Here is a 23,511-nt window from a genome sequence, read left to right as displayed (position 1 = left end):
AAGAATGGATGCTTTTGAATTCTGGTGCTGGAGGAGACTCTTGAGAGTCCCATGGACTGCAAGAAGATCAAACCTCTCCATTCTGAAAGAAATCAGCCCTGAGCACTCACTGGAAGGACAGATCCTGAAGCTGAGGCTCTAATACTTTCGTCACCTCATGAGAAGAGAAGACTCCCTGGAAAAGACCCAGATGTTGGGAAAGATGGAGGGCACAAGGAGAAGGAGACGACAGAGGACGAGATGGTGGGACAGTGTTCTCAAAGCTACCAGCATGAGTTTGACCAAACTGCGGGAGGCAGTGGAAGACAGGAGGGCCTGGCATGCTATGGTCCAGGGGGTCACGAAGAGTCGGACACAACTAAATGACTAAACAACAACAACAAATAATCACTATGGGGACGTGGGTGGTGCTGTGGGTTAAACCACAGAGCCTAGGACTTGCCGATCAGAAGGTTGGTGGTTCAAATCCCCGCGACGGGGTGAGCTCCCATTGCTCAGTCCCTGCTCCTGCCCACCTAGCAGTTCGAAAGCACCTCAAAGTGCAAGTAGATAAATAGGTACCACTCCGGCGGGAAGGTAAACGGCATTTCCGTGCGTTGCTCTGGTTTGCCAGAAGCGGCTTAGTCCTGCTGGCCACATGACCCAGAAGCTGTACTCCGGCTCCCTCGGCCAGTAAGGCGAGATGAGCGCCACAACCCCAGAGCCGGTCACGACTGGACCTAATGGTCAGGGATCCCTTTACCTTTATAATCACCACCTGATTCCTGTAATAAAGATTGTAAAGAAACCTTGACCAAAGAGCTGCAGTCGTAGGAATCCAGTGTATTATTGTGCTCAAATCCTGCTTGTGAGTTTCCCACAACTGGCATCTGGTTGGCCAGTCTGAGAACTGGATGCTAGATGGAACGCAGCTCCTTTGGCCTGATCCTGCAGGCTCTTCTTATGTTCCCAAGCAGGCTCCGAGTGCGAGAGCAACTCTCCTCTCCTGTGGATTCCAGGTAATGGGATTCAGAAGCATCACTGTCCCGACTGGAGGCAGAGCAGAGCCATCAGGGTCCAGAGCCGCAGACGTCTCTCTCCCCCATGAATTTGTCTCGTCCTCTTTTAAAGCCATCCAAGTTGGTGACCAGCCCTGCCTCCTGTGGCAAGGAGTTCCACCGTTTAACTCTGCATGTGCGAAGGAGTGAATCTTCCACTGTTCGACTTCATGGGATGCCCATGAGCTCGACCGTTAGGCGAGATGGAGAAAAACATTTCTCTGTCCCCTTTCTCCGTGCCAGGCACCATCGCATGAATTTCTCTTCCTCTCCTGCTCCCTTTTCCGTCTCCTTTTGTCCCGCTGAGGAGGTGGGTCTCTCTCTCGGTCGCTGAGCCCTGCCAAAGTTTGGCTGCATGTGGCAAAGTTCATTTGTACAGAGAGAGAGACGGCGATCAGTCAAGACCTGCTTTTCTGCTTCTGACAAACACGCTGCCCGGCTCAGAGAAATCCCATAATCTTTCCTGGCGAAGCACTCCCCCTTTTTTGGCCAGTCCCCAGCAGAAGAATGCAGCCGGGCTCTGTCTCCCCACCTCCAGCGCTCTCTCTGAATGGGCCAAGGATCTTCCGGCAGTGGATGCCAGAGCAGGACGGGCCAGGAGGGCCAGGTGGAACCTACCTGGAGCCATGGGGCGGAGCTGTCTGTCTGGAGGAAGGTGTGTCCCTAGCAAGCTTCCTTGGCATATAAGGGGTGACCCATCCCTGGTGTCCTGGCAAGGCTTGCAGCAGCGACAGTGACCCTGGAGGGAGTCTGGGGAACACTTGGAGGCAGCTTGCCATGGGGAGGAAACATGGAGGGAACCACCAGGCTTTGCTCAACGAGGGAGAAGAGGCTGAAATGGTGAGTTCCAGACCCTCAAAGTGCAGGCGGGTTGGGTGTGTTGCAGCGGGTTGGGCTAGATGACCCTCAGGGTTCCCACCCAACTCTGCCATTCTATGAGTCCCCCTGTAACAGAAGCGAGCAGGGAGCCAACAGGAGCTTGGAAACAGAAAGGGGAAAGCTGACTTTTGCCAGCTGTTTTTGTTGATAAGTGTTTCCTTCTGCTCTGGTGGGTAGAACTTGAACCCAGGACTTCAAGTTACAGGAAAGGAGATTTCTGACAGTAAGAGCCGTTTGACAGGGGAGAAAGGCGATGGACTCTCAGAGGAAGTTGCTGAATTAGTCAGGCCAATTTCTTTGTAAGGCCTTAGGTGACCTCCTGGATGACCCATCAGCATATCCAAAGAATGAGCCAGCTTGCAAGAGATAGGACTGAAGGAGGGGGCCTCCAGGCCAAGGGATGGGCCTCCACCCCCCTCACCTGTCTGCTGGGTAGGAGAATAAGATCCAGAGAGTTGTGAGTGAGCAGAGCTGGGAGCAGGAGACAGAGACTCGCTTGCTCTGCGCTGGACCCAAAGCTGGGACTACATCCTATGCTCAGGTTGTATCTGCGTGCGGATAAAACCAGATATCCTACAGACACCGCAGGGTCTTTTGTTCCAAGGAAACTAAACCCAGGTAAGGTGCCTTGAACCCCGGATTCTCTCACGGCTCAGAAATTGGGGTGGCGCAGAACATTATGTTAAATATGTGGAACACATTCGGCTTAAAGCTTTCCCCATGGAGACTCCTGAACCAAATGGAAACCCTTCTGGGAATATTAAGTTTCTAACTTAGCAGCAGTCCTGCGTTAGCTCTGCTCTGCTTCCCGTGGGCACCTCCCAAGACAGCGCCTGCTGCCCATTCCTGGCTGTATCCTGTCTTGAACAGCAGCAGCAGCAGCAGTCCCTTTGAAGGGTTAATTTCTTCAGATCTCTTTCAACACAATAATTATTGCCCAGAGGGATTATGGCTCTGGTCCTGGACAAATTTGCCTGTGGGCAGGAATCCAGACTGAAATCAGACGGGTGGCTGTCTGTCATGGATTCTCCAGTTGGATGTTTCCTGCATTACTGGGGGTTGGACTCGATGGCCCCTGAGGGTCCCTACCAACTCTACAATTCTCCTGTACAAACCTCTGGGTTGCATCCTCTCCTAGGAGGCTGGTCACATGAGCCTTGTGTTTCCGTGGACTATGCTAGACCTGACGCTAAGAGCGTCCTTAGAAACAAAGTCTGTTTTGAAAAATGGAAGGAGCAGGAGCAGAGGTCCCGATTCTCCTCAGGGCTCAGCCCTTTCGTCCCCAACTGACTCCGGAGTGAGTCACTGCAAGAGACTAAACCAGCAGGACTCACCCCGACGGCTGTTCCTCCAAGTAATGTTGTGAGTTGTACATCCTCATCTTTGGCAACCGCAGGGACGCCCGCTGCTGCTGCTGCTCCTGTTGAGCTGGTTCCACCGATTTGGGGGGGAAAGTTGCGTTTCCAACAAGAGTGAAAAACAGACCGTAAAAGGAAGCGGAAAGAAGATGAGCAGCAACGGAGAACGTCGGAGTCAAAGGATCAAAGGCTAGACTGCAAAAGTTGAAAAGGCTTGGGAGAGCAAGAAGGTCTGCTCCTGGCCCCCCCAAAATGGAAAAGTGGGCGATTGGTGGTGGTGGGAGCTCTGTTCAAGAGACCCTCCCTGGTTTCCACCTGCCTCTGCTTTCCATCTGTCCCTGCGGGGGCTTCTTGGCTACAGAGAGAGGGAAGAGAGTGGGAGCCGCTAGGCTTTGCTTGCAAAATGCTGATGGACAAACGCTGCTGCTTTAAACGCCAGCCCTGCAGTGAGTGTCCCTTTGGGGCAGGGAGAGGGAGCAGGGCTCAGCCGCTGACTTGGCACAGGCAGAAGAAAATGGCATGGACCCCGTTTCCTGCCTAGTGCTGGGTTCCTGCTTTGTGCAGCGCCCCAGAAGCTCCCCAAGACCAGCTAGTTGCCCAGGGATCAGGGCCGTCTTACCCATAGGTGCTAGGGGTGTGGGGCACCCAGGTGCTGGGCTCTCAGGGGCACCAGGCCAAGAGTCCAGGGCCTGAGAGTTGAGTCCAGGGAAGAGCCTGTCTGTCGGTCGGAGCGCCATGGTGGGCTCTTCTGCTGCGGGCGGCTCTGCGAGGCGAGTTCGGGGGTGACCGACCCAGCAAGACGCTGAGGCGACCGGCCGGCTATGCCCTCCTGCGCGCCTGGGACAGGGCAACCTGGGGGGGGGGGCACCAGGCGGATCTTCTTCAGACATATGCTTCAGACAGCCCTGCCAGTGCTCTAGAAGCAGTGCCAAGTCCTGCCCTTACCTGCATGGCACCATGTGGGGCAGGTGGGCATGGCTTGCCCCCAAACAGTCTCGCAGGCCCATTGGGTAAGAGACTGGCAGGCCAACATGGGTGAGAGGTTACACCATCATTTGCAAATGCCCTGAAAATGCCAGGACTGTCACGAAAACCCTCAAGCCACGACAGCTCCTCACTGTGCCACGCAGAGTCCTGAATTCTGGGTGGGTCAGATATAAAATCTCCCATGTGTTTAGGATCTATGTTTATCTATGTGCTGTGTGGAGAAGTACTCCCAGCGCCTGTTTTCCTCTTCCCTCCTGATTCCTTTTTCCTCTTGTGTGATGTCTGTTAGATTGTGAGCAGGGACTGACATATTTTAGGGTGTGCCAAGAGCTTAGATAAACTCCAGGTGCTTTGTAATTAATGACGCTGGTAGCATAAACTGAATTTAATAATGGAAAGAGAGATTTGAAAGTGGTGCAGAAGAGCCGACGGGAAAGCCTTTTGGAAGTCTCTTGTGAGAACTGCAGCTCTTGCCATGCCGGCCCTCCGAGGATTGACCAGATGTCAATACAGCCCTCGGCCTTTAAAACCTTGCCCCCCCCCCCCGGTGTCTGCTGCAGTTTCAGACGTGGCTCATTTCATGGGCTGAACTCCCACTTGGTTTTCCTTGAAGACATGCCATCGGGGTCTCTGGCAAACCCGCAAGTCCTGCAACTACAGCAGGCAGCCGTTCTGTCAACCCATCAACCGCACAGTTTCATGCAAAAACTGGATTTAAAATGTTTATGGTTTTTGGTTAGTTGTTTCTTTCTGGGTTTGGTACTGTATTACTCAGCAATCTGTGGCATGTGCTTAGCCCACAAGCTGTGAGCCAAAGGAATGATGCAGATTACACAACTGTTTCCTTTTGGTCGTTTTAATCATCTTTGCGGCCGGACGGAGAGCAGGCCAAGTTAAGGACGGGGTGTTGCTCTGCTGCGGCTGGAGGGCGGCAGCAATTGTGGCAGTTTCCTGCTTGGCAGGGGGTTGGACTCGATGGCCCTTGCGGTCTCTTCCAACTCTATGATTCTGTGATTCTAGGTGGGGAAGGAGGGGCAGAAAGAGTATCTGCCATGCGGAGTATCGCCTTCACGCTGGCATTTTCCTCTGCCTCTCAAAAGCTCCGTCACTTGCCAAGTCAAAAGCAGATACTGAGCCTGGATTTGCAGTTTTTCTGTGGTTCCCGTCTCAACTTTTTGTGGTGGTGGTGGGGGAGACAGATACAGTGCTCCTTTGTGCTACACATAGTGAAACTCTGGAACTGCCTCCCACTAGAAGCAGTGATGGACATCAGCCTGGGTATCTTATGAACAAAAGAGGTTTACAGACTGTCTCAAGGCAAATCTAAAAAAATGTAGTATAAGCATGGGCAACTGGGAAACACTTGCCTCCGAGCGCTCCAGTTGGAGAACAGCCTTGACCAAAGGTGTCATGGGCTTTGAAGACACTCGAATTCAGGATGCAAGGAAGAAACATGCTAAGAAGAAGGCACGCTTGGCAAATCCACACCGTGATCAACTCCCGTCCAGAAACCTATGTTCCATCGTAGAAGGACGTGTGGATCCAGAATTGGCCTTGACAGTCACTTACGGACTCATTGTCAAGACTGTGTTTATGGAAGACCATCTTACTCAGCTACGAGGGATCGCCAAAGAGAAGAGAGAAGAGGATTAGGCAAATTGGTGGCTGTTGAAGGCTACTAGTCAGGAGGGCTTTGCTGTGCCTCCGCAGAGAGAGGCCACCAACTGGGATAACTTTAAAAGAGGATCGGACCAAATCGTGGAGGAGGAGGGCTAGGGATGGTTCTGAATGCCAGTGGCTGGAAACTGCCCAAAGAGAGGTCTGCTCTTGTGCCCGGATCCTGCTTGGTTGCTTCTTCCATTGAGCCACCAGGTCAGCCACTGTGAGAACAGGATGCTGGCCAGGATGGGCCGCTGGCCAGATCCTGCCGGCTTCTCTTATGCTCTTCTGTTCCATGTCCCAAGCTGCTTCTGGGGCAGGGTGGTCTCTCAACCTCCTCCACGTCAAGAGGTCTGAAAGACACCTGCTCAAAGAAGCAGATTCATGCAGATTCCATGCATTTTTCATTTGACCCGGGGAACGCAGGAAGGGTGCCTTCCTCCGATTGTGATTGACATATGCAAATGGTTACACCGCAGTTAGGAAAATAGGGATGCAGCTCTACGTGGAGAAGCCATCAGGAACTGAACCTGGATCCTTCTGCATGCCAGACAGACACTCTTCCTCTTATCTGCCTGCTCTTTCCCGTTAATTTCTAAAACTCCCTTCTTAGTATTGTCAGGTGTCAGGTGCTGGTAGTGGTTGCTCGTGAGTAACCAGGCAGGACTCCAACCTGTCTTTTACAAGTTTTATTGTGCAAACTATTTACAGTGCAGATCCACAAAGCTCATGTCCATCTCAGTCACTTGCAGAATCCGGGAGTGGCCCCTTCTGACTTCTCCCCCCCAACATAAGAACTTCAGCACCCCAAGCCTCCTCCTCCCCTCCTTGCGTTTCACCCCTCTGCGCAAGCTGGGCGACGGAAGGGGCATGCGTCCCTCCTGGCCAGCCCAGCGAGGTGAGGCACTGGGGCTCTCGGCAGCATCCTTGAACCCTTTTGTGATGGCCTGGGATTCGGACTCGGAGGCTGAACCTGAGGGATCCCAGCCTGCACAGGGTTCCCCGCCTCCAGAACCAGCTGAGCCGGGGCTGGGGCCTGAGCCTGAAGGGTCCTCAGCTGTGCTGGATCCTCAGGTGCAGGCATCAGCTGAGTCTGCTCTGGCTCCGGAGGTGATGGAGGACCCATTGCCTGCAGGTGCTCCACTCTCAGCCCCGTCAGGGGAAGATGAGGTTGCCTCTGGGTCCGGTCACCCTCCAGCCTCTCCTGAGCTGCAGAGGCTCAGGGCAGAGAGGCAGAGGGAACTGAGTTCCCGCAGGAGGAGTGCTCGCCTCCAGGCTAGGAGAGGTGAGTCACCAGAGGATCGGGGCCGCCCTATGCCTCAGGGCAGATAAAAGCTGGCCAGCTCCAGTCCCAAGTTGCGGGAGCAACGTTGTTGGTAGCCAGTTCCTGCCTGCACCCTTGTGCTGGTCCGGGGGGGGGGGGAGGTTACCGTGGGGCGAGGTCCAGGACCTGAGTTGAGGGTCGGCAGACAGTCCTCCTTGGGTGAAGCAGGGTCCACAGCGGGAAGCCGGGCAAGGACAGGAACTCTGGGGGAAACAGGACTGAATGCTGGCCGAAACAGCTCATCAACTACGTTGCTCCCGCAACCTGAGACCGGGCGACTGGCCTTTATCTTCTCTGAGGCCAGGGGCGGTCCCGGCCCCCAGGAGACCCACCTCTCCTGGCCTTAAGGCGAGCACTCCTCCTGGGAGAAACCAGTTCCCTTCGCCTCTCTGCCCTGAGCCTCTGCAGTTCAGGAGAGGCTGAAGGGTTACTGGGCCCAGGGGGAGACTCACCTGTAGGCACTGAGTCCTCAACCACCTCTGGAGCCAGAGTGGATTCACCTGGTGCCTGCTCCTGAGGATCCGGCACAGGTGCAGGCGCTTCAGAATCCAGGCCCTGCCCCAGTTCAGCCGGCCCTGGAGGCGGGGACTCCTGTGCAGGCTGGGATTCCTCCAGTTCAGCCTCTGAATCGGATTCCCAGGCCATCACAACCCTGTCTTGCTGGATCTCCTGACTTCACCCGCCTTGGACCCAGCTTCAGCCTTGATGGACAGCTTCAATACTGCACCCTCGATCTCGGACTGGACTCGGACCACGCCTCACAGAAACCCAGGGGACCAGCACACCTTTCCTCGCTTGGCTTGCCCCTTCCCTCTCTTCTCCACTGGAGGTGTGGCTTTCCCCACCGCTGGAAGAAGAACTGCTCCTCAGGAGTTTCGGAGGCTCTCTGTATCCCAACGGCCCCCTGCCTCCCTCCCCTGTTCCGATGGCAGTCCCCTGACATAAGGGCTACCCAGGAAAACATGGTGGGGTTGTGTATAAAATCACGCACATGCACACATGGTCAATGAACAGAAATCAGAGAGGAGCTTGTGTGATTTTTCTGGAGGTGTAGCCTACAGAATCCCCATGGCTTGGGGTTGGTTACAATTTCAAATTGCATATGAACCTGGGAGGGGAGGGGAAGCACCTACCCAGGGCCAAAATGTCGAGGTTGGTAGATCAAATGTGAAATGGAATCATGGGATGGCAGAGTTGGAAAGGGGCCCAAGGGGGACATCTAATTCAGCCCCCAGGAATCACAAACACTGAGGCTCCCTGCAATCTCTCCTTAGGCCAGAGGGCAGCAAACTTTTTCTGCAGGGGGCCGGTCCGCTGTTCCTCGGACCTTGTGGGGGGCCGGAGTATATTTTGTAAGAAAACAACAACGAACGAATTCCTATGCCCCACAAATAATCCAGAGATGCATTTTAAATAGAAGGGCACATTCTACTCATGTAAAAACACGCTGATTCCCGAACTGTCTGTGGGCCAGATTGAGAAGGCAATTGGGCTGGATCCAGCCCTCAGGCCTTAGTTTGCCTGCGCATGCCATAGGCTTTTCACTCAAGGAGCTTGGAGGTGGAGGTGTGGGGCGGAGGTGCTTTGAACGCCCAAAACAAAGATAGCAGCCGCTATCAGAATCCCAAATCGGACTGGAAATTCCATCCCCAAAGCTCCTCATCTTTCCGCAGAACGTCCCAGCCTCTGGCATCTATGCACACCTTGTGCCTTTAATCCCTTTGCCCCGTACATCTCAATATTCTTGAAGATGGCCTCTCCAGACCTGGGGAATGCAAGCTCCAGCCTCGGAGGGTGTGGGCTGTTCTTAGATTAGCACCTCGGAGACAGAGAGCGCAATGCAGCCAGGTGAGTTTTGGGTGGGCAGAGATTCAGGAAAGGGGCTGATTCACAAAAGTTGGTGAAATAGACTTGGAGTCGAGAGTGGATTTCATGCTCTTTATTCAGCTCATAGTAGTGAGGAATGGAAGTTCCCCCACAATATCTGTTTTATATACATTATTTACACAATGGGCCCCATGTGATTGGCTAATTCCGGGATTCTCCTGTAGGCCAATCAGGTTGCGCATTCCCTTCCACCTGGAGCTGGATTGGGTGGCTCCTGTAGACCAATCAGACTGCTGCATTCTGGATCCTATAGTTCTAGGACCAATCAGACTGCTGCATTCTGGATCCTATTGTTCTCGGACCAATCAGACTGCTGCATTCTGGATCCTATTGTTCTCGGACCAATCAGACTGCTGCATTCTGGATCCTATTGTTCTTGGACCAATCAGACTGCTGCATTCTGAATCCTATTGTTCTAGGACTAATCAGACTGCTGCCTTTTGGATCCTATTCAACTCAGTACATAGCAGTGGGTGTGGGCTGTTCTTAGATTAGCATCTCGGAGGCAGAGAGCACAATGCAGCCAGGTGAGTTTTGGGTGGGCAGAGATTCAGGAAAGGGGCTGATTCACGAAAGGTGGGGAGAGGATGTTTCTTGACCTGCGATGCTTCTCATGCCCTTTCATCTACAGGAGATGTTTGGCTACAAGACCGAAGTCTGCCGGAGGGCCCTGTGCCTCGCTGGCTACGTCCTGTCCTGCGGGGGCCTCCTCCTCCTCTTCTACTGGAAGCCCGAGTGGGACGTGTGGACCAACTGCGTGCCCTGCGACTTGGAAGAGGCCGACGTTGTCCTGCTCTGCACCACAGTAGGAGGAGATTTTGTTCTGGAAATGTTGGTAGTGGGAAGTTGGAAAACCCAAGGGTCTTGGCCAGGGGTTCTTGAACTATGTGAATCCAAACCCCATTTTTAATGGCTAAATCAGGCCACAGAGGCTGCGTAGGCACCATAAATTCCAAGCACACGGGTCCCCTCAAATAATCCTGGGAACTGCAGTTTCCCTCTGGTGGAGCTACAGTTCCCAGCACCCTTAGAATCATAGAATTGTAGAGCTGGATGGCACCAAAAGGACCACCTAGTCCGGTCTTTCTCAACCTGTGGGTCCCCAGATGTTGTTGGACTACAACTCCCATCACCCCCAGCTAGCAAGGCCAGAGCTCAGGGATGATGGGAGTTGTAGTCCAACAACATCTGGGGACCCATAGGTTGAGAACCGCTGATAGTCTAACCCCTGGCAATGCAAGGATGTCAGCTATAGCATCCCTGACCGATGGCCACCCAACCTCCAAGGAAGGAGAGTCCAAGGAAGACTGTTCCACAGCCAAGCAGCTCTTACTGTCAGAAAGGTTTTTCTGAATGTTGAGTTGGCATCTCCTATCTCGTAACTCGAAGCCATGGGTTTGAGTCCTACCCTCCACAGCAGGAGAACACAAACTTGTTCCCTCCTCCATGGGACAGCCCTCGTACCTCCTCTCAGTCTCCTCTTCTCCAGCTCCTTCAACCATTCCTCATCAGGCTCAGCTTCCAGACCCTTGATGGTCCTGGTCCCCCTTCTCTGCAGACCTTCCAGCTCGTCCATATCTTTCTTAAATTGTGGTGTCCAGAACCGGACACAGGACTCCAGGTGGGGTCTGGCCAAGGGAGGAGAGGGTCCTTAAATGCAGGATTTTTTACCTGTCTTGTGCGTAAGAGGCCCTGTAAGCATCTAGGCCCATGGAGTTTGCTCAAAAGGGGTAGAGAGTAAAGTCAGGCGGAAATCTGACTTGCCTGACCAGTGGAATAACCTCAAGGGGATTTGCCACAAGAAGCGCCAGTCTCACCCCAGTAAGTGGTTAGATGTGAGCCTGTGGCAAGGCAGGGCAGGATCCTGCCTCTTTGATCCACCCAGGTCCTCCTCATTACCTGTGCTGTGGTTCCAGGACTCATCATCATTTGGGCTTCTGCTCACGTTTCTCCAGGACGAATTTCACATCTACACCCGGAAGAAGGTGGTTTGGCTCTCTGTGTCCGCCCTCGGCCGCCTTGACCCCACGCACCCCCTCCTTGCTGATGAAGGCTCTCTCCTGAACAAAGTCATCGCGAGGCCAGAGTTGAAAGTAAGGGGGAACCCGGAACTGTGGGGCGGGATGGTGGCGTCACATGGGGCCCCAATTATGACTCCTTGATTTCATTTATGAATCTCCTCCTGGGAAGCATCTCAAAGCAATTTCACAATACAATAAAAGAGCAGATACAACAATAACACCCCACCCCCAGTGGTTTAGTTTAATTACCCGTATTTTTCGCTCTATAAGACGCAGCAGACCACAAGACGCACCTAGTTTTTGGAGGAGGAAAACAAGAAAAAAATATTCTGAATCTCAGAAGCCAGAACAGCAAGAGGGATTGCAATCCCTCTTGCTGTTCTGGCTTCTGGGACAGCTGCGCAGCCTGCATTCACTCCATAAGACGCACACACATTTCCCCTTACTTTTTAGGAGGGGAAAAGTGAGTCTTATAGAGCAAAAAATTCAACAAGCTGATGAGCTTGATCTGGCGATAGCTGCTTCTCAAAGTCTGAGGGTCATTTACACCTCCGGAGCCCCCTTGCCTCTAACCAGGTCTTTGGCTGACCTGATAGACATCCTAGACCCTTTTAAAATGTGGCTCTTTTGGGGGATGTGTGTTATTGGGTTAGTGCTCTTATTTTGATTTTATATATTGTGATCTTTTCTGTGAACTGTCCTGAGACCTCCGGGTATGGGTCAGTATATTAATAATAATAATAATAATAATAATAATAATAATAATAATAATAATAATAATAATGGGCCCCCTAGGGAATCCTGCTGCCTCTGGGGGGTGCTCTACCAAGTGGTACAGCCCTAGGTTTGCTATATTTCAAAAAGTGAAAATCCGGACACAAAAGTTGTTGAGCTTTTCCCTGGACATTCCAGCAATTTCTGCCCGGACACTGTTTCCCACGGCCGAATCCCGACTCTGCCATATGGCAACCCTCTACAGTCCCGCTCCTGCAACCTGCTTGGCTCCTCCCCTCCCCTCAGCTCCGCCCACCAGAGGCTCCTCCCACTCTCTCTGCTCCAGCCCCACCCATAGAAGCCTCCTCCCGTCATCCTGGGTAGCCAAGTGAGCCTCTGGATTATCCCAGGAGATGCCATGCGCTTCCCAGAGGGGTCTGGCTGCGGCTGAGAACGCAACTCCCGCATGAGAGCTGTGCTTGGTGTTTCTGCAGCCCTGCCAGGGTCATTTATTTATTTATTTTCAATTTTTTTTATTGATTTTCCAAAATTTTAGACAGACAAACAAACATAAATCTTAACTGTACTTGATCTAATCTTAGTGACATTGTTAAGTGACTTCCTCATATCTCCCTAGCTGAATTTCAGTGTATATCATTGTAACAGTTTTCCAAAGCCAATTTTTCTCATAAAATTAACTTAATCACTTAACATCTTTCTTTCTTTTAATTTTAACTTTAAACACATTATTTTCTAACATCACATAATTAAATCCTAAGCCTATCTGATATTTGCAAGTTTTTCCAATTAAATTATCTTAGCGTATTTAAGTAAATAGTCTTTGAATTTCATCCATTCCTCCTGGTACTCCTCCTTTCCAGGGTGATTTATTGTTCTGTTTTACTGCATTAATGCTCCACCAGCTCCCACCCTCTTATGCAGGGGTCAGCAAACTTTCTCAGGAGGGGGCCAGTCCACTGTCCCTTAGACCTTGTGGGGGGGCCAGACCTGTGGTTGCGAACGGGATCTGTTCTGGAGGCCTGTTCGCAACATGAGCAGAATGCAACACACAGTGGCGCGTGTGCGCACGCACAGGTTGCGATTCACCGCTTCTGCGCATGCGCGGGATGTCATTTTGCACATCTGCGCATGCGCGAGCAGCAAAGAGTGGTGAAACCCTGAATTAACCCTTTCCGGGACTTCCGGGTCGCCGCGGGATGTAACCTGAAAAAACGTATCATGAAGCAAACGTAACATGAGGTATGACTGTATTTTTTGGGGGGGGGGGGGCGGGTCCCAAAACAAATTCCTATGCCCCACAAATAACCCAGAGATGCATTTTAAATAAAAGCACACGTTCTACTCATGTAAAAACACGCTGATTCCCGGACAGTCCGCGGGCCAGATTGAGAAGGCGATTAGGCCGGATCCGGCCCCCGGGCCTTAGGTTGCCGAGCCCTGCTCTTATGCATCACCCTCCAGTGCTGGCTGGCAAGATTTGGAAGATGGCATCCTTCAAGGGATGTGTTTCAGAAGGGGTGCGGGGAGTCGGTGGAATCCCAACACCCCGAAATAATAGATCCTTTCAGCAAAACAAATGCCTCAGTCGTGGCTTCTGAGCGGAGAGGGAAAAGGTGCTGGACTCTGCCGGGAACAATGTCTCAGCAGAGGAGTTTGGTCCTGCGAGGAAGGCTGGCTGGGGCCGAGGGTCGTGCGGTGGCTCAGAGCCTCACCTGCAGCCCCAGAAGCTCCTCGTTCGAATTCTACCTCAGCCACCTGCAGCTCTGGAGCTTCTCTCGTCCGGGAGAGCAGCTAAGAGCGAGGGCAGCTTTCCTCCCTCGTGACTCGCGCCCATTGTTTGGTTTTCCAGGCGAGGTGCCTCCAAGTGCAGAAGATCCGATATGCCTGGGACGTTTCTGCCAAGCGGTTCGTGAAGGTCGGGTGAGTCACCTTGCGCCCGGCAAAGCCCTGGGCAGGAACAAAGGCTCTCTTGTGGTGCTACGGCAGGTCTCCTTCTCTTGCAGGGTCCTCGAGGAGACACACACCTGCGCAGAGATCCATGCAAAGTTTGGGTCTGGGCTGACCAGCGCAGAGCAGGGCATCAGGTACTTGTTTCACAGAATCCTAGATTTGGATGGGACCCCCAGCGCTCATCTAGTCCAGCCCCCTGCAAAGCAGGAATCAGAACATGCATGCATCCAATATGGAAGAAGTTGTGGTTGGCCTAAAATCAGCGGCTCAAAGCATCATCATCATCATCATCACTTTTAGTTTGTATACCGCCTTTCTCTCTTACAATACTCAAGGCGGTTTACAAGCTGAAGAAACAAAGAATGTACAACTTACAGCAATCTAATGCAATACAAAAATGTGATAATAAAACAGCTTTAAAATAAGCAATCTACATCAAATAATGTAACATTCAACAATCATAGAATGATATCGGCATATAAAAATTAAACAGAAACCCACTCTTAACAATTACAATAAATAATTTCGAAACTACAATCAATGAAACAACGGCAAGCCGCAGTGCATAAAATAATACAATACAAATTGAGAAGCAGGGACTGGAGGGTGGGGCAAGGCAGGTGGAAGGAGGCCTTGCCTGGTGGAGGCTCTCCCCTCATCTTGGCAGGAGTGGCGGGGGTCTCCGAAAGGGCAGGCAGGAGCCCCACACAGGGCTAGCTCAGTCGGGAGAGAACGAGACTCCGAATCTCAGAGTTGTGGGTTTGAGTCCCGTGCTGGACAAGAAGGTTCCTGCATTCCAGGGGGTGGGGCTAGATGGTGACCCCCGTGGCCCCTCCCAACTCTTATGGCCCTCACATGCCATCCCTCTGAGGTGGAAGCCCCAGAGAGTCTGGGGGGGGGACAGAACCCCCATGGAGGTCCCTTCTCCAAGGTGGCAGCAACAAGATTGCAAGCAGGCATCCTTCAAAGGGCACAGCTGGATCATGTCCCTGATGAACCAGCGCCTTACGGGGTGTGGAACATGCTCCTGACGTGTGCCCCCTTTCTGTCCCTTAAAAGCTCCTGCTGTTTGCCTCCCCCTTGCCCCCTCTGGAGTGGGAAGGGGTAGCAGGTGCCTCAGGAGCCCCTTGTATTTCAATTAATTGCTTGTGATTTTATGTAAACTGTGTTACTTTTGCTGTTTTGGCCGCTCTGAGCCCGGCTTCAGCTGGGGAGGGTGGGATATAAATAAATTATTATTATTATTATTGGTGGACCAGCCAGCCCATGGACTCCCTTTTCTCTCTCTCTTGCTCATCCACAGGAGCGTTATCTGTGGGCCCAACGCCATCGATGTTGAGATCGCACCAATCTGGAAGCTGCTCTTCAAAGAGGTGCTTCTTCCTGCCAGGAGGCAGCTATCTCGGTTTATCTATATCTATCTTGCTGTAAATACTCTTATCTTTTTTTCGTACAGTGGTACCTTGGTTCCCAAACTTAATCCGTTCCCGAAGTCCGTTCCCAAACCGAAGCATTCCAAAACCAAGGCGCGCTTTCCCATGGAAAGGAATGCAAAACAGATTAATCCGTTCCAGACTTTTAAAAACAACACCTAAAACAGCAATTGAACATGAGTTTTACTCTCTCGCAAGACCATTGATCCATAAAATGAAAGCAATAATCAATGTGCTGTACTATAAAATAAATAAGACAGTATTGCAGATGATAAAAATTAAAATTATTTTTTTTTCTTACCTGCACTGATGATAGTCATTGTTTGGATGGGGGGCTTTTATCCATTTTCGCAGTCACGCAATCAATCAATCTACTGAACTGGGTTCCACACAGTCACAAAAACTGAAAAAGCCTCAAAAAGAAAAACACAAAATAAATAGCAAAACCAAAAGGGCCAAATACAGTGGTACCTTGGTTCTCAAACATAATCCGTTCTGGAAGTACGTTTGACTTCTGACATGTTTGAAAACCAAGGCGCGGCTTCTGATTGGTGCAGGTGCCCCAGAAACAAGAGCCAAGAACCGCTTTGGTAGTTTGGCTTCTGAAAAATGTTTGAAAACCGGAACACTTATTTCTGGGTTTTTGGTGTTTGAGAACCAAGGTACCACTGTAAAACGCTTTGAGAGGGTTTTTGTTTTGTTTTTTTACAATCAAGTGGTGTATAAATCTTTACAAAATGTCATGTTCTTTATTTATTCTTTATTAAATTTATGTACTGTACCTCTCCATCACAGGGCGATTTACGGTATCAAGGCCAATGAATGCATCCCATAATAGGCAGCTGAAGAATTGTCCTCTCCTGCCTCTTTCCTTGAGGTCCTCCTTGGCTCCCAGCGGTTGGGGCCCCGTTAGCTTCTCCCATCTCCAAGGTGACGCTGCCCTGCCGGGAAGCCCTTGGCAGGCAGATTAGCCCTTTAATCAACAAGAGATTTAGCCTGCTCCCGCCAGAACATCCTGCTCTCGCTCCACGGTCCTGCCACCATTGCCATTCGGAATTTGGAGATTTTGGGAACTGACTGAGAGCCAAGTTGGTCTCATGAAAGCCTGGCTTGCAAAGAGGCCTCCGGGGAGGAATTAGGCCCCCCATGCTGGGTCAAATGGGAGGTGGAGGGGGCGGGGCTTTTCTGAGTCATGGTTGGACCAAAGGGGGGGGGGAGGAAGTTTCCAGGGGGCAGGGATGCTGAGCCTCAGTGGGGCACCCCAGAAATTGCCCATCTCCCATCAGCCCCAGGAAGATGCCAGCATGGCCAGGGGTCAGGGAGGGGGAGAAGGAGGGGAGTTGGAGCCCCCCACCCACCCAATGATCTTGACTTTTCTGCAGGGCAGAAAGATTAAGAGACTCCCCATTTCCTTCCCTTCCAAACCACCAGCCCAGCCCTCTGAAAAGCACCCTAGTTTCTGGTTCCCCCACGTCTATTTCTTTATTTTATTTAGTTCATAAAATTTATATACCACTTGATTGCAAAACAACAACAACAACAACAACCCTTAAAGCAGTTTGCAATCAAAATCCAGAGAAAATGCTTGCATGCCAGAGAGAAGGTCTTGCTTGGGCTAGTTTGGTCTCACTAAGAGCGCTGCCAATGCCTCCAAGATGGGGAGAGGCTCCTGCTCTTGGCGGTGTGGCCAAGGGGTGGGTCGTGGCAGAAAGCCGCCTGCGAGTGCCACTCACCCAGCCTCCCCTCTCTTTTCTGTTGCTGGGCAGGTGCTGAACCCGTTCTACGTCTTCCAGCTGTTCAGCGTCTGCCTGTGGTTTGCGGAGGAATACATTGAGTACTCCGTGGCCATCATTCTTATGTCTCTGCTCTCCATCTCTCTCACCGTGTACGACCTCAGGAAGGTGAGCAGGAGGGAGGGGCCTCGCCCAGGTAGGCGGGGGAGGGGGCACCTCATCGACCTCAGGCAGTGCCAGAATTACATATAAAGCTAAACAAGCTATAGCTTAGGGCCCCACTCTCTTGGCCCCCCCCAAAAAAAAATTTAAAGGAAAAAAACCTGGATGTACATTTCCAAAAGGTAAGATAATAATAATAATTTTTATTTATACCCTGCCCTCCCCGGGCTCAGGGTGGCTAACACCTAATATAAAAACAATTGATTGAAATACAGCTTAAAAAACAAGATTAAAATACAACATTAAAATATTAAAATACAGCCTCATTTCAGTGGAAACTCAATCAAAAACTTTTTGGGGGATAAAAACGTCAAGTCTTCACCAAGGCCAACTATCCAAACTGGTCCTACATGGGCCAGAAAAAAGCCAGGGAAGTCCCCAAATACGAGTTCCAAGATAAAAAAACCAATAAAATAAAACCTGCATACAGCAGTTTTGTGTTGTGTCGGCTCCGATGATGTAAGTCATGGGCTCTGTCTGCTCGCATGGTCCCTGCAGGATCTGATCCAGCAACTGGGATTCAGAAGCACGGCTGCCTCCAACTGGGAAGGGCGTGTGGCCAGCAGCCATCCATAGCCCTCTCCCCCTTCATGAATTTGCCCAGTCCTCTTTGACAGCCATCCAAGTTGCTGGCTGTCTCTGTCTCCAGTGGGAGGGAGTTCCGCAGTTTAACTCTGTGCTGCGTGAAGAAGACTTTGCAGCTGGAATCCTGCGAGGTTGGAAGGGCCCCCTTCAAACCAGGGAGCTGACCTCCCCACTGCCGCTGCCTGGGCTGTAAACTGGTTGGCTGGGATCCCCAGCCTGTTCCCTTCCCTGGCACTGGAAGCGCAGCAGGGAAACGAGAGCCGAGGGCCGTTGGGCGGCTCCCGGCTGCTTCCCAGAGAGATGCACCTCTTTTCTTTCCATGTCCACAGCAATCCGTGAAGCTGCACCGGCTGGTGGAATCCCACAATGGCGTCCTGGTCAAGGTCCTCAGGAAGGAAACAGGTGAGCCCCGGACCAGGGCAGGTCCCTCTCCCTGCTGCTGCACCACAATCTCCTCTCCCCTCCCTTCTCTGCCTCCCCTCCACCTCCACTGCAGCCCAGGAGTTGGAAGGGATCCCCAAGGGTCCTCTAGTCCAGCCCTCGGCAAGGCAGGAATCGTGGCTTAGGCTGAGGTGCAGAAGGGAGCTGTCTTATGTGGGAATGTTGTAGATACTAGCAGAGGATACAGCGGTACCTCGGGTTACAGACGCTTCAGGTTACAGACTCTGCTAACCCAGAAATAGTACAGTCATACCTTGGGTTAAATGTGCTTCAGGTTGAGCGTTTTCAGGCTACGCTCCACGGTGACCCGGAAGTAACGGAGCGCGTCACTTCTGGGTTTCGCTGCTCGCGCATGCGCAGACATTCAAAATGATGTCACGCTCATGCGCGGAAGCGGCGAATTGCAGACATGGGTTGCATTCACTTCAGGATGCGAACGGGGCTCCGGAACGGATCCTGTTCGCATCCAGAGGTACCACTGTACCTTGGGTTAAGAACTTTGCTTCAGGGTGAGAACAGAAATCGTGCTCCGGCGGCGAGGCGGCAGCGGGAGGCCCCATTAGCTAAAGTGGTGCTTCAGGTTAAGAACAGTTTCAGGTTAAGAACGGACCTCTGGAATGAATTAAGTACTTAACCTGAGGTACCACTGTATATTGATTTAATAGTATCCTTCCTCTCTCACGCTTGTGAGTCAACAGCAGAGTGCGTTCCCCAATACACACAGCAGCGGAGGAAGCTGCAAGGGCGCCTGGGGCGGTGCACCCATGGGGCGGGGCGCACTGCGGGGCCTCTGGAGTCTGCCTGCCTCCTCCCACTCAGCCGCCCTATAGTTGGGGGGGGGGGAGGCAGCAGGTGGACCGTTTGGGCAGGAGAGACACATGGCTCAAGTGCGCTATAGGCTCCGTGGTGAGTGCCACCCGGCATTTTGTCACCCTCCTCAGTGGTGACACCCGGGGCAAACCGCCCCCCCTCCCTTCCTCCGCCCCTGAATATATAGCAGGAAGCTAGTTAGTAGATTCATTTGAATCTCTTTACTTTAGCAATCCAATCTGGCTCCGTTCAGACTGGAGTATATTCCTGGTAAGAGCCCTTTTATCCCTCCTAAAAAGAAGAAAGATACAAGAAGCTTCTTTTTAAAGTAACAAGAAGTTTACTCACATTCAGTTCACAGTTGGATCCCTGAAGGCAGGCTTCAGCTTGCAGTTACAGATACAGTGTGGCTGACATAATTGTAAGGATGGGCCCATGTGCTGCTGGCAGAGAGCCAGCAGTGCAGTCCAAGAGAAAAAAAGAGGAAGGGTGACTGGAGCTTTTGTGGGGTCTGCAAGGGTCACGCCCATCTACCTGGTCACTAACAGTAGCAGCAGAGAAAACATGTTCCCCTCTTTACTTTCAGCTTTCTTGGGCACATGAAACTAACCACAATTACCTTGAATTTCTGCTTAACCCTCAAGAAAGAAGGGTATTTTTGCTGGCCAGGTTTAATTCAAATACATCAGACCTCCTTTGGGGAAGGTTCTCAGGCAGGGTGGAAGGAGAAAGAACTTGCCCGTGTGAAGACCACCTGGTGGAAATTCTCACACATATGGTTCTCAGTTGTAAACTATATGCTGATCTCGGTCAGCAATTTTTAGAGCAACTCTGTATCCCCAAATGGAAACCAGAGTCAGAGGTCATACATTTTCCATCACTGGGGAATGATTAGGAGCTCACCAAGTTAGTGGCTGAATATCTCTGTTTGTTTGTTTTTTTTTGTCGAAATACACTGCCGACGTCTGATCTCCCTGGAGACCTAGAGATGTGACAATAGACTGCTCTGCCTCCTTTTTTTTAGCAAATGTTTTGTGCCACTGGGGAAGTGGTAATTCTGTATTGATCTGTTTTGGATGTTTGAATGTTATGCCAATAGAAGGTTTGATGATGATCTACCTGGTCACATGCAAAGGAAGGAAGTTCAACTGGCTGGACAAACATCCCCCTGTCTGTGTCCACTCTGCGCAAACAAGGAATGTTGTATTTGGCTGCTCCAATGGATTACCTCCCACATTTTAGTGCACCTTCCCTCCCCACCTGGCAATACGCAGGGGCCCTTGATATGGGTGTTTCTGTTTGCCCATCTGCTCAGCTCCAAGGAAAGGAACGCTTTGTCTTTGATTAGGTAGGACAATGGAGTAAAGTCAGCAAAGGACTGGGACATTTGCAGGGAAACCAAAATGCTTGTTTACAAAGCTATTGTACTTCCCACCTTACTATATGCTTGTGAAACATGGACCACTTCTAAACAACATCTCCAGCTCCTTGAAAGATTCCATCAACGGGGTCTCCAAAAATTTTTACACATCGCTTGGGAAGACAGGCGAACTAATGCCAGTGTACTGGAAGAAGCAAAGATCACCAGTGTTGAAGCAATGATTCTTCAACATCAACTTCGTTGGACTGGTCATGTTGTGTGGATGCCTGATTATCATCATCCAAAGCAACTACTCTATTCCAAACTTTAAAATGGAAAACGTAATGCTGGTGGTCAACAAAAGAGATTTAAAGACAGTCTGAAGGCAAATCTAAAAAAATGTAGTATAAACACCAACAATTGGGAAACACTGGCCTGCGAGTGCTCCAATTGGAGAACAGCCTTGACCAAAGGCGTAATGGGCTTTGAAGACACTCGAACTCAGGACGCAAGGGAGAAACGTGCTAAGAGGAAGGTGCACTTGGCAAACCCTCACCGCAATCAACTCCCACCCGGAAACCCATGTCCCCACTGTGGAAGGAAGTGGGGATCCAGAATTGGCCTCCACAGTCACTTATGGACTGACTGTTAAAACCGTGTTTATGGAAGACAATCTGACTCGGCTACGAGGGATCGCCAAAGAGAGAAGGACAAAACACAATGGAGCCTCCACTGTTCAGTTAGGGCAGGTGCTGCTACACTAAAAGATCAATTTCCTCCAAATGATTAACCATGGAACCGGAGACCTGATCTGAAGCCCAGGGAGAAGCCCAGTTGCTGCTGCCTGATTTTAAGCAGAAAAACCTGAGGTTCCGAATGCCAGAGGAAATGTACTGATGTGCTAAATACTTCAGTGGTTCTTTGTTTAAATTTGCTGGTCCTTCTGAGGAGCTCATGTTGGCAGGGGATCCAGGTTCTAGCCCTTGCAGCTGCCTCAGGGCTGTTAGCAGAAGCTGCTAGTTGGCTAAGGGTGCTGGGAATTATGGCTCGGGGGGGGGGTAAACTACAGTTCCCTGAATTCCCAGGGTGGTGGGGGTGGGGAATATGCTTTAGACGTGTGGGGGGGGGGGTGCAGCCAGAATCCAGAAAGTGTGGGGCATGGCAGACTTTCCTGAGTCACCAAGAGGGTTGAGAGTGAAACTGGCACAGCAAGGCTGCGGTAAATAACAGTTTGCAGACAAAGTCCTCATGTGGAAGCAGGGAGGGGCATTTTCGGTTTCTATCAGTTTCTCCATTTCCCACATTTCTGCACCAGTCTGCAAACTTTGTTTGTTAAAGTCCTGATAAAAATTCATCAGTGAATAGCACATCAGTATGCAATTTTGCCCAACGCACATTTCTGCACAGCAATTTCTGTATATTGCTTTGACTAATATATGCACTTATGAGCACACATTACCCAAGCCTGAGCCATTTAAGGCTTTAAACACGAACGGGAGCACCTTGGATTGGGTGCCAAAATGAACTGGCAACTGCTTTGAGGGGGGGGGGGTATACGACATCTAAATTAACTTCAAGTGGAATAGAGCTCTTGTCCCTCTCTAGTGCAAGAAATCTTCCTTTAGCAGCTAGGAAAGTGATGGGGAAATGCATGGAAAAGTGTGTGATGCACAAACAACAGAAGTCGTCCAGTCGTCCCACAAGAGAATTGGGGTGAATGCGGGGGGGGGGGGGGAGAGGGGCTCCTGCCCCACAGCTTCTACTCTGCTCCTCTTTTTTTCTTCTTCCTCCAAATAATCTTTATGAGTTTTCCGGTTGCATACTCCACATACACATAATGTGTTGCATTTTACATTTCTACTTGCTCCTAAGCGCTGACTTCCCTCCTCCCTTCTTTTGGTTTTTTATATCACATTATTTTCATCCATTTTGTATATTGTTATTAATTTTCCATATTTGTCCATAGTAGATCCATAAATAAATAAATCCTGTTTATACAATTCTTATTGTCTGTCTGTATTCATTTACAACTACTGTTAGTTATATTAATCTCCTTATACATTTTGCTTCTTATTATTTTCATTTATCCCTCACTTTTCATAACCTTTCCCTTCATGAGGTTTATTTCCAATTCTACTGGTTTCACTATTTCATCTTATCTTTCCTATATATGACATAATTTTTTCCCATTCTTTTTGAGATGTTTCCTCGCCTGTTGTCTAATTTTCCATGTTAATTTGGCTATTTCTGCATATTCCATTACCTTCTGTCACCATTCTTCTACTGCTGGTATTTGCTGTTGTTTCCAGACCTGGGCTAGCAGTAACCTCGCCGCTGTTGCTGCATATAAAAACAATTTCTGGTCGTTCTTGACTATATCTTCTCCTACGATTCCTAACAAGAATGCCTCTGGCTTTTTGAAAAACGTATATCTGAAGACCTTCTTTAGTTCGTTGTATAGTTCCTCTTGATGTTCCAGAGAAACCTTTGCCTCTCTCCACTCTGACCAGGTGTCCAAGAGGTGGAGTCTCGCCATCTGGTGCCCGGAGACACCCTGGTTTTGGGAGGGGGCAGAAGCATGTTGCCCTGCGACGCCGTCCTGATCCATGGCCAGTGCATTGTGAACGAAGCCATGCTGACAGGTGAGGAGGAGGAGGAGGGTGGTGTCGCCTTGTGCGGCTGAGGGATGATCCCAGGGGGCAAGGGTGCCCTGCCTGGGTGAAGGTGCCCAGGGAAAGTGGCAGCCCCAGAGCCAAGCGCCAGGAGCCAGACTCAGCAGTGCCAGGAAGAGGCAGAAGCTGCCACAGAATCGGGGCCGGATTGAGATTGGATGCTGTCCTTTGTCAACAACAAATTGTCGCTGTTTTTTCCGTGTTGAATATATGCTATATGGTAATTGATGGCCCTCATAGGTATCTCAAGCCATTTGCACATCACAAAATATGTAGTTTATCAAAGCAATTGTTGAACTGAAATGCAATTAAGAAGATTAATGGTGAAAAAATTATTAAGCTCTAACTTAAAATGATTTTTTATTCATAACAAACTTAACAATGCAAACACATTGGCATTTGGCAATAACAAAAGTTC

At 50.7% G+C, this 23,511-nt stretch overlaps 1 protein-coding gene across 4 annotated transcripts in view; it reads left to right on the top strand.

Annotated features, from left to right (window-relative positions):
* Nucleotides 1–1,805: 1,805 nt before the first annotated feature.
* LOC307216897 (putative cation-transporting ATPase 13A4) overlaps nucleotides 1,806–23,511 on the top strand; it is a 48,272-nt gene continuing 26,566 nt past the window's right edge. For 3 of the 4 annotated variants that reach the window (XM_079977667.1, XM_079977666.1, XM_079977664.1), the window contains exons 1-9: nucleotides 1,806–1,877; nucleotides 9,763–9,936; nucleotides 11,087–11,224; nucleotides 13,737–13,807; nucleotides 13,891–13,971; nucleotides 15,141–15,210; nucleotides 17,037–17,171; nucleotides 18,140–18,212; nucleotides 22,932–23,063. In XM_079977667.1, coding sequence (XP_079833793.1) covers nucleotides 1,815–1,877; nucleotides 9,763–9,936; nucleotides 11,087–11,224; nucleotides 13,737–13,807; nucleotides 13,891–13,971; nucleotides 15,141–15,210; nucleotides 17,037–17,171; nucleotides 18,140–18,212; nucleotides 22,932–23,063 — 937 coding nt within the window. In that variant the 5' untranslated portion in view covers nucleotides 1,806–1,814. Of the gene's footprint in view, nucleotides 1,878–2,508; nucleotides 2,535–9,762; nucleotides 9,937–11,086; nucleotides 11,225–13,736; nucleotides 13,808–13,890; nucleotides 13,972–15,140; nucleotides 15,211–17,036; nucleotides 17,172–18,139; nucleotides 18,213–22,931; nucleotides 23,064–23,511 lie in introns of those variants that run through there. The other variant, XM_079977665.1, reaches the window with a different exon arrangement.

Source organism: Podarcis cretensis (assembly GCF_951804945.1).
Source record: "Podarcis cretensis genome assembly, chromosome: 5".
Taxonomy (NCBI): Eukaryota; Metazoa; Chordata; class Lepidosauria; order Squamata; family Lacertidae; genus Podarcis; species Podarcis cretensis.
Note: the sequence above shows the minus strand (reverse complement) of the source record. Positions and strands in the feature narration are given on the sequence as shown.